General features: G+C 40.2%; 1 protein-coding gene across 2 annotated transcripts in view; it reads left to right on the top strand.

Annotated features, from left to right (window-relative positions):
* Positions 1–11,207, top strand: part of LOC135101324 (arf-GAP with SH3 domain, ANK repeat and PH domain-containing protein 1-like) — a 48,046-nt gene that overhangs the window by 15,040 nt on the left and 21,799 nt on the right. For both annotated transcript variants that reach the window (XM_064005150.1, XM_064005149.1), the window contains exons 2-8: positions 7,121–7,193; positions 7,731–7,876; positions 8,545–8,700; positions 9,725–9,823; positions 10,008–10,093; positions 10,265–10,430; positions 10,915–11,011. In XM_064005150.1, coding sequence (XP_063861220.1) covers positions 7,121–7,193; positions 7,731–7,876; positions 8,545–8,700; positions 9,725–9,823; positions 10,008–10,093; positions 10,265–10,430; positions 10,915–11,011 — 823 coding nt within the window. The remainder of the gene's footprint in view (positions 1–7,120; positions 7,194–7,730; positions 7,877–8,544; positions 8,701–9,724; positions 9,824–10,007; positions 10,094–10,264; positions 10,431–10,914; positions 11,012–11,207) is intronic.

The following is an 11,207-nucleotide window of genomic DNA, read 5'->3' as shown; positions in this document are numbered from 1 at the left end:
GGTGGTGGTGGGGGTGGTGGTGTGATTCCTGCTATTGATGCTCTTTCCTCTGTTGGTGGTGGTGCTACCACTACTACTACTACTACTACTACTACTACTACTATTTTAAAAATACCTCCACCCCATGCCACTACTACTACTACTACTACTACTACTACTACTACTGCTACTACTACTACTACTACTACTACTACTACTACTACTACTACTACTACTACTACTACTGCTACTACTACTATTACTACTACTACTACTAATAATAATAATAATAATAATAATGATAATAATAATAATAATAATAATGCTATTCCACCAAGGTGCTGTTACAAGGAACTAATCCGACTCTCTCTCTCTCTCTCTCTCTCTCTCTCTCTCTCTCTCTCTCTCTCTCTCTCTCTCTCTCTCTCTCTCTCTCTCATCCCCAGTGTACTTGTTCAATTATTTTGCTCCATTGTTTGTCGTTATTTTATTTTCCTCTTTTCCTCCCTTTCCTTCACGGTAATGTTTCCTTCCTACCTTTTCCCTTTTCTTTCTTGCGTTTGCTTTTTTTTTTAACGCTTTCCCCTCAATCTTTTTTTTTAACATTGTTCTGTAAGAATGTGTTTTTAGACCTTAAATCTTTTTAGTACTTCTTAATTACTTATCAGTTTTTTTTTTTTGTCTTTGTTTTATTCGGTCGAAGAAATTCACGTAGAACTAAATTCGTGAGAGAGAGAGAGAGAGAGAGAGAGAGAGAGAGAGAGAGAGAGAGAGAGAGAGAGAGAGAGAGACTGACTGACTCTGACTCGCTTTCAATTTCATTTCTCTTCCAGCGTGAGTCGAGGATTCTGTTGTGTGTGTGTGTGTGTGTGTGTGTGTGTGTGTGTGTGTGTGTGTGTGTGTGTGTGTGTGTGTAGTTCATGCACGCACGCAAATTGCTTTCTATATATACAAGTTATATTTGCTCGGCGTATATAGTAACCGTCCTCTCTCTCTCTCTCTCTCTCTCTCTCTCTCTCTCTCTCTCTCTCTCTCTCTCTCTCTCTCTCTCTCTCTCTCTCTCTCTCTCTCTCTCTCTCTCTCTCTCTCTCTCTCTCTCTCTCTCTCTCTCTCTGAACTCATCGTTGTAATATATTGTCATTCCATGCAATATTCTTTTATTAATGTATATTTTTTTTATTTCTTTTTTCTAACAAACTGTTTCGTTTCGCCCTTCACATCTTTTATATTTTAATTAACAGTGTAAGCTTTTGATAGCATGCCTTGATTCTCTCTCTCTCTCTCTCTCTCTCTCTCTCTCTCTCTCTCTCTCTCTCTCTCTCTCTCTCTCTCTCTCTCTCTCTCTCTGAAGTTATATAAAAACAAGAGAAGAAGGGGAAAGGAGAAGCGAAGGAGACAGCGGAGGAGGAGGAGGAGGAGGAGGAGGAGGAAGAAGAGAAGGAGAACTCGTGTAGGGAGGAAGGAGACGATTAATATGGAGGGAGAGGAAAAGGAGGAATGGAGAAGCAGTTAAAGAAGAGGAAGAGCAGAGAGAGGAGAGGCAGGTGTTCTTGGGGAGGGAAGGAGGGAGACGAGGAACAGATAAGGATGTACCAAAAATATACTTGTTGTCAGTAAGAAATGGGTGATACCTTCGCTAGAGAGAGAGAGAGAGAGAGAGAGAGAGAGAGAGAGAGAGAGAGAGAGAGAGAGATTATTTTACACTCTCACACCAGGAAAAGGTCAGGGAAAGTTTTAAGCAAATTTGACACCCAGAAAACTTCAAGACACTACATGTAACACAACCCAACGCAACACAACACTATTTCCAGTTGCACTCACCTACCAACTCACCCACACACACACACACACACACACACACACACACACACACACACACACACACACACACACACACACACACACACACACACACACACACACACACACACACACACACACACACACGTCACCGGTGTTTTCCAGCATCATGATCGCAGAGAAATTCCTTCCTCATAAGAAATCCAGCGAGGAGGAGAGAAATATCAGTAGGATCACCAAAACATGTTGACGCGGCCTCGTGTTTCCTTCCGTTCGCTACTCACACACGTGGCGAGGAAGTGGGGGGACTTGTCAGGCGGGGCGATTTGTTGACGAGGAGCGGAGTAGAAGCATGAAATAGTACACGAGGCTAGTATTTGTAAGGAGGTGGAGGTGATGGAGGAGGAAGAAGGAGAATAAGAAGAAACCTGTAGGAGGAGGTGATAGAGGAACGAAGTAGGTATAAGTATTTGAAGTGGGGAATGAGGAAGGAGAAGAGAAGAAAAATTTAACCAAACATTTATGAAATGCAACAAGGAGGAGGAGATGGAGGAGGAGAAGCACCAGCGGAGCAAACATTTGTGAGGAAAAGCAACAGGAGAAGAAGGAAGGAGAAAAAGGAGTGTTTCCCTGTGTAACATCAAAACCATTTCCACATCACGCATTTTCTCGATACATATATTCATTTAACATAAAAAAATTTAAAACTAATGAAATAATAATAATAATAATAATAATAATAATAATAATAATAATAATAATAATAATAATAATAATAATAAACAAGTAAAAACAAACTAATCAAATCCCCTCGCACACTGACCTTTATGTAAACCCTCCGGTGCGTCGTAGGGTAGGTCAGGCTGGGCTAGGCTGCGGCGCCCTTGCTCTGCCACACCTCTTCCCCTTTATTGCTGGCTTCCATCCCGGCGGCGTGAACCAGACGCTCCTTCACGCCTGCGATATCGGCACCCGCGTCATCGCCTGCGTGGTATCGGCGTCATCGGGAGGGAGGAGGAGAGGGGAGTCTGTGTGGAGTTTGAGTGGTGGTGGTGATGGTGCTCTCTCTCTCTCTCTCTCTCTCTCTCTCTCTCTCTCTCCTCTCTCTCTCTCTCTCTCTCTCTCTCTCTCTCTTATCGGTTTGAGGTACGGTTTAGTCAGCATTATACCTCTCTCTCTCTCTCTCTCCTCTCTCTCTCTCTCCTCTCTCTCTCTCTCTCTCTCTCTCTCTCTCTCTCTCTCTCTCTCTCTCTCTCTCTCTCTCTCTCTCTCTCTCTCAGTCAATGGCTTAATAACTATCAAGATTTCATTTTCACTTCGCGTCCACTTAGTCGCGCCAGCATTTTCCTGTTGTAACTTGTTCTTTGATTCAGGAGTTATTGTACACAACATTTTCATCTGAGTAGGAAGCTGTAGGTATGAGTAGGAGGAGGAGGAGGAGGAGGTGGAGGAGGAGGAGATGGGTGCAAATAAATGAGTCATACCGAGAGTCCGGGATCCAAGAGGAGGAGGAGGAAGAGAGGGACCTGCTAACACCTGTAAACATCTTGGAAGAAAAGGGAGGTGTAGGAAGCTGTAGGAGTGACAGGAGGTGATGATGAGGGTGCAGGAGTGAAGGGTGTTGATAATGGTAGGTGGACAGGGAGAGGGAGGGAAGGAGAGGAAAGGGAGAGGAAATTATTGGAGAGGAAAAATGTCTCTTCGGCAACATACTACAAATTTCGTGTCACCGTTGGGAAGATAGGAGTTAAGGAGGCCTAAGAGAGAGAGAGAGAGAGAGAGAGAGAGAGAGAGAGAGAGAGAGAGAGAGAGAGAGAGAGAGAGAGAGTTTTTATTTTTCCTAAGAGTCTTTCACAGTCCGGTAATATTCATGTTCATTGCTAATTCAGTCGCCTTGTCAGTTATTCGTTAATTCATTCAATTAGTCATTCATAAATTATCTCATCCACTCGCTCACTTCTTCCTTCTGCCACTCACTCGCTTCTTCCTTCAGTCCGTCAGTCACTCACTCCTTTACTCATTTAGTGTTTGTCCAAATTAGATCATTACTAAAAATATGAAAGCAAAAGACTAAGTATTTAGTAGTAGTAGTAGTAGTAGTAGTAGTAATATCAGCAGAAGAAATAGATACAGAGTACAGTGTAGGCAGGTGAGGTGGTCGTGACGAGGGAGGAAGGGTGGGCGGATACGAGTGCCTGAAGACTGGCCGCTGGTCACGCTACTCACACCTTATCTCGTAACACTGATCGTAAATTCCTGGCCACTCGACCACGTAATTCGGAGATGGAAGGGGTCTCCAGAGGCCTCTTCCTCCTTCACTGGCATCCGCCCCACCAAGCCCTTCCCTTCTGCTGTACTGTCCTATTTCTTTAGTAGTCCGTTACATTTAGTTCCTTAGACAGCTAAGCAGGGACGTGAAGGTCTGTTGCTCTTTGATTAACTTGAGTGGTCTATATACCCAGTCCTGTTTCCTATACGAGTATTATGGCTTGTATTACATTCCATCCTTCACTCGCCGTCTCGTTATTCCTATTTTCGCTGTTTCTCCGTTATATTTTATTACTTAATTACTCTTCTCAAATTAAATGAGCAATGGTGATTTTAGGGAAAAATAAAACCGAACTGAAATCTCTGTTAATAGAGAGAACTAAGTGAGATTAAAGATCCAATTTATGAAACGGACATCTCTCTTTCCACTCTGAACCAGCTAGGAAGAATCATCTCTATATATGTATTAAGTTCCACTGTTCACTTCACAACGAATTCCTTCACAAAAAGCGTCGTTTAATAATGAGAACAGAAGCCACAAGGTCTGAGTCAGGGTGCGGTGTGGCGGTGTAAGCGGAGGCGAGGAGAATAAGTGTTATGCTTTACCTATGAAAGACTGGTGTTGTGTTGATGGCTACATTACCTCCTTGTGCTGGCTGGCTCCCTGACCTTTACCTAACCCTACTTTGCTCTGCTGGTGGCGTTGCTTCATTTCATCCCCCAGTTGATTGTAGAGATAAGAGAATTAATTTAATCCTAACACTCCCGGTATACCTCGATTTATGTGTCACTCAGTGGATTCCTTCCCTCTTACTCCTCTCCCCTTCATTTGCCATGACCCGTGTGTGAGTCACTTACCCGTATTCAGAAACCCTGTGCGCTCTCACCATGGCTTTTCGAAGACTGAATCTGTCACTAGAACCGTATAAACACCCTTAAAACCCATATAATTTCAACTTAAGGCTTTGAAAGTAATCGAGGTGCGGACTGAAGTTTTTCAGGATGTTATGGTCCTTACTCCTCTCCCGTCTGTTTGCCATGAGCCTGCGCGTGAGTCACTGTCAGAGGGAGGGGAAGAGGGCTTGCTCGCGTAGGATGGTCTCGCCTCATTACCCCACAGTTTAAAAGGAGGGAAGGAAGGAGGGAGGGAAAAAGAGAGGGAAGGAAAAAAAAAATAGCCTCAAAACACATGGAATTCGGCGCAGGAATACACCCATCATTGTCTACGAGTATCTTCCTGTAATTACACGTTCTTCTATGGGGGAAATTTGACATTACTACCCCTTAGTTGTATGGTTAAGTGCTTTCTCCCAGTTCACTTCACTAGTAAACGTTAGATAAAGTTTTACTACGATTCTTCTGCCGCGTATCTCCTTTTTTGTACTGATTTCTTCAGGAATTGGTTAGTGTAAACCTTATTTTAATGTTTTCATATATTTTATATCTGCTTTCCTTTACTGATTACTGCCTTATTTTTTCCTGATTTTGTACACTTTTCACGTAAACTTTTTTCAAGAAACCTCTACAGACTTTTTTTTTTTTAGTTTTCTAGTTCTTATATTCCGAGTCTTTTCACATTTTCTCCTTGTTTTTACTTTGCCTTTTGTCTCTCATATATCATTGTGTTGCCAAAGATTGTTGCACCTAGGGTCTGTGTTCTCAAAGCTTACAGCGTCTTACCTCAATTACCTTTATCAGACCCTAATGGAAAATATGGGGCCCTTCAAGAGGTTTTTTTTTCGTGATTGCAATGATGATTTAACAAGGATTCTCCGTCATCAGTAGGAGAAAAGCATGAGAAACTTATTAATCAAAAGGATTATTACCCTTTGGCCTTTATTACCCTTACAAAAAGTCTAAAGCATTGAAGAACACTAGTCAAACCCTCGTCGTGTTTCTAAGGATCATTGTTTTGTCTGCACGTCTCGTTTGTGAGTGAGCATTACCAGGCGACTTGGAATTGATCTGAGGACACGCACCGAAGCACTGATCTTTCCTGTTACAGAGACTTGGTGTGTTTGTCTTCTGACCTCATGGAGGAAAATTAAGAATATTGTGTGTGTGTGTGTGTGTGTGTGTGTGTGTGTGTGTGTGTGTGTGTGTGTGTGTTCTCTCCTATTCAGCAGTATCATGCTAGTATGTGAAACAATGACAGTTCCCAGATCGGAATTAATCTCTCTCTCTCTCTCTCTCTCTCTCTCTCTCTCTCTCTCTCTCTCTCTCTCTCTCTCTCTCTCTCTCTCTCTAGTGTTCAGTATGATTAGTTACTTTTGAGAGAGAGAGAGAGAGAGAGAGAGAGAGAGAGAGAGAGAGAGAGAGAGAGAGAGAGAGAGAGTACTCGTGTCATTCCCTCCTCTATGGTTTACTTTTCATTGTCTACCATTTTTCAGTCTACACAAGACAAAGCATCAAATTCCTGTCTTACCAATCCTCCAAAAATCCCCCGTGAATCTTGAGGAAAACCTAGTAATTCTGCACCATACACTAGAGTACTTTACACACTCGCGCTGTCCCTCCGGTAATCCGATTCTCCTTCCCTATATAGCAAAGCAATGGTGCGCTATTTCACTGTTTCATATCAGTGGACTGTTTGTCATCTTCCTCCCTCACTCCCCTCCATTCTTTTGCCTGGTGGTGAGTCATATCCTTCCTGTTTCTACTGTTGCTATTGTCGGCCGTGGAGGAATTAAATCAGCTGGGCGAGTGAAAGAAAGAAGGAAGATGTGAATAAACTGTATGGATATTTCACCCTCTAGACCTTTGTTTCTACCAGTTCAGTCTTTGACACCGTTAGGTGTGTGGATAGGAGATTGAATTTTTTTTTTTTTTTTTTTTTTTTACTAGTCCTGTTTTTAGTAGTTCAGAGTCTTTCAAAGTTGTTAGATGTGTGGATATTTCTCTCTCCCTATACTTTGTTTTCTTATAGTTCAGAGTTTGGGAGGTGTTATATCTATTTGTGTCAGTCTAACTTATTTATTCCAGCTGATTTTTTTTTTCTATTTTTTTTTTTTTTTTTCTGAGTTTTCCTTCACGCCATCTGGTAACTGGATTAATATGTGGTTGTCATTTTCAGGGCTTGGACCGGGACCGCGAGGGACTGGCCAAGATGAAGAAAGTTGTCAAGGCCATGCACTCCACAGGTCAAGGTCAGACTCCTTCACTCCTTCCGTACACTGATAAGCCTAAGGATTCAGTAGGACCGCCCGGCAACTGTCACTCTACTACCGTATTTCTGTTTTGTTTATGCATATGTTGTATTTAGTCCCTCTCTCCTTTGTGACTTCCCCTACTTTCTGTACATAAACTGTTAAACTATGGAGAGTAACAAGGCAATGCATAAATAGGTGGAGAGAGATGAAAATGCTGAAGTGGGCGGGCAGTTGATAGAGATGAATGGAAAAGATTTAGGTAGACTAGTCCTGAGGAGGAAAAATAGGGCGAGATTATGGTAGGATATTAAGAAGTTTGTGACGCGATGATGATAGGAGGAGGTGGAGGAGGAGGAAGTCATGGTAGGATAGGTGAAGTTAAGAAGTTAGTGAACCTATGATGATGAAGAGGAGTAGGAGGAGGTTGTGTTAGGCCAAGTTAAAAAGTTAATGACTAGATGAAGATCAGGAGCTGGAGGAGGAGATTATGTTAGGATACTTCAAGTCCAGAAGTGACTCTTCTTTGCCCTGCAGACTTTGTGGCGTCAGAAGTAGACATGAGTGACGCTCTTCGTAAGTTGGGGGACACAGGCGGGCGGCCCGAAGACAAGGCGCTGAGCGAGGCTTTTCACAAGTTTGCAGTCGTCATCCGGGAACACTCACAGCTCCTGCAGCAGCTGGTGAGGGACTTCCTGATTTAGGCACTCCCTTAGAGTACGCTGTGACTGTATATTATGATTTTTACATTTATGTACTTGGAGACAAATAAAGTCTTTAAAATATCCAACATAGTATTTCATATTAAAAAAAAAAAGCATTTATATGATATCAATATTCTCATTTAATTTACTTCAACTTAGTGTGAAGAAAGTTAAGTTAGTGGAAGAAGAAAATCTTGTATTACATTCCTATATGTTAAATAATGAATGTAGAAACCTGTTTGTTGCACATACTTATCTGATTATTGGGTTTTTGTGAAAGTCTGGAAAGAATAGAATGAGAATTCATTGATAGCTTGAATAAGTATGAGGTACAGCTCTCTAAGTAACTGTACAGTTGTATGAATTATAAGAAAAAATCTAGTTCCCTCTGATTAAGGATACTGCATGTATGTTGGACAGTCCAGGCATTATGTAATGGAGGAAGGTGGTGGAGGGAACGTGGACTGAGGAATGAGTAATCTACTCCTAACTAGTTATGCAGCAGCTTCTTCATAGGAATGTGGCTACTGAAAAACTAGTCAGGAATAAAGAACTCATTCCTCAGGCCATATTTCCTTCACCACCTACCTCCAGTTTGTCACATCCTCACATGTATTTTGTTATGTTAATAATTTGTTGTTTTGTAGATCACCAATCAGAAGAACAATCTGCTGCCACCCCTGAGCAGTGTTCTGAAGGGAGACCTGAAAGGAGTCAAGGGGGACCTCAAACAGCCCTTTGAAAAGGCTGCAAAAGTTTATGATACCAGATTCTCAAAAATTGAGAAAGATATGAAGCAACAAGTAAGTTCAACCACATTTAGATTTATAAAATATTTGGTATACAATATATTGTAATGACTAACATGCATGTACCATATTGTAAGCATTTATATATATTTCCGTGAGTTTTACCTATGTTTATTTCATTGTATTTACCAAGTTGTAGTACACAGAATGATTTTAACTGTTTTCATGTGGTCCTTCCTTATGTATAGTAATCTACTCTTTCCATCAGTTGATTTACAGCTCACTACCATCATCTCTTCTAATCCATTCTGATATCTATGTATTCTTGTATGAAGGAATATGTGTTTCTTTAGATTATTCAGATGCCTTCTTTTTCTCAACTTGTTTTGTGTTTCCTCAGATATCTAATGACCATTTACCTGACTTGAATTCCTTCAAGAGGGAGGTTTCAAGACACTTATCCACCAATTTTTGACCACTGCTTTGACCCTTTTATGGGACTGGCATTTCAGTGGGCATTTTTTTATTAGATTTTTGTTCCCCTTGGCAACATCCAAGATTCATCCAACATTTGTATCCAACATTTGTATCCTTCCTACATAAAAAGAAAAAAAAAAAAAATATATATATATATATATATATATATATATATATATATATATATATATATATATATATATATATATATATATATATATATATATATATATATATATATATATATATATATATATATATATATATATATATATATATATACATAGGGAAAGCTATGTTTCTTTAGATTATTGAATTTTCTTGTGCTTCTTCAAATATGCAATGAGAATTTACCAGTTTGTATTTACCAGTGTATGTTTTTTTTTTTTTTTTTTTTCAGGATTTAGTCAAGCTTGTCCTGTCTTTTAACTTTAAATTATCTCACTTTTCATTCATTTTCTTGTATAGTGTGTGTGTGTATGTGTGTGTGTGTGTGTGTGTGTGTGTGTGTGTGTGTGTGTGTGTGTGTGTGTGTGTGTGTGTGTGTGTGTGTGTGTGTGTGTGTGTTTAGCTACTTGACATAACTAGTTTTATCTGTCAGGCAAAGGAGGCTGGGTTCTTCAAACATGAAGTCGACGCCGCAGAAATTGCTGAAGAAATGAGTAAAGAAAGAAAAATGTTCCAGCTTCAGATGTGTGATGTGAGTACACCAGAGAAATGGTTCATGTGTTCAGTCCATCATGTGACAGAGAAAATTGTTCATGTTACAGCTGTGGAGTGAATTGAGTAGTACTTTTATTTTTATTTTAATATATCCATCCTAACATAACATCATGCATAGATATTCTTTAAGAAGATTTATTGACTACTCTATTTTATTCCAGTACTTAATAAAAGTGAATGAAATAAAAACCAAGAAGGGAGTTGAATTTCTACAAAAACTGGTGGAGTACTACCATGCATATTGCAAGTAAGTTAAGAAATATCATCAGATTTACACTATTGTGCATTATGAGCTGCAGGGAATCTTTCATTCACACATGCACTTATTTGAAATACTTGTAATTAACCTCTGTGTCATGTCTCATCATTCTAAAGTAAATGTTCAGGTGCATAGACCTTAATTACTGTCTTTGTGCAGGTACTTTGAGGAGGGCATGAAAACCTGGGCATACTTTGGGTCCTACGTCAGTGAGCTCAGTGAAAAGCTGCGTGACATGAGGCACAGACAAGAGGAGGAGAAGCGACACTTGCTGGACACAAGGAAAATGATCAGCAACTCACTAAATGCTGAAGTCAAACCAGAAGTGAGCCCTTAGAATACATATTGTGAAAAAGAGAGTTTGTATAGTGTGTTATAAATGAATTTGTACAACTCAACACTGAGGGAATAGACCTCCTTTACTGATAGAGGGATGCAATTGATAATCTTCAGCTGACTATCTATATTAACAGTACTACTTATAAAGCTACATTCTTTTAAGTTGGTGGGCCACACTCAAATTTCCCACATTCTACTTCCTTCCTTAACTCCAATCTTCCATCTCCCACATCCTATTTCCTTCCTTACCTCTTATCTTCCATCTCTTAGCTCTTCCATCTTGCACCTCCTTCCAGCTCTTACCTTTTCACCCTCCATCTCAAGTGTATATGAAATAGTTTTATGATGGTGATGATGTTTGAGATGATTATGGAGACCAGCAGAGGGTAATAATTAAGGGAACACTTATTAATTACTGGTATGAGAAATTAATGGTATCTCTCTTAGTATAATATTGTGTCCCATTGCAGGCTGGAGTGGCACCACCAGTGTATCACCTACACAGAGCTCAGGGCAACAAGATTCATGGCACCACAAAAAGCGGCTACTTATCCAAGAAATCTGAAGGTACAAAGAGAATGAATGGTGATGGAAGTAATCATATATGTACACTTTTATTGCATTGGCTACTTCAGTATTGACAAGTTTGCTTTGTCTTGTTTTCTTTTGTCATGAAGGTGATTATGTTGTTAGAAATTTAGGGATCTCATACAATATTCATATCACATGAGTGAGGAAAAAGCTTATTCAAATTTTGGCACTC

The sequence above is a fragment of the Scylla paramamosain genome, chromosome 6 (assembly GCF_035594125.1).
Source record: "Scylla paramamosain isolate STU-SP2022 chromosome 6, ASM3559412v1, whole genome shotgun sequence".
Lineage (NCBI taxonomy): Eukaryota > Metazoa > Arthropoda > Malacostraca > Decapoda > Portunidae > Scylla > Scylla paramamosain.
This window is presented reverse-complemented; position numbering and strand designations above follow the sequence as displayed.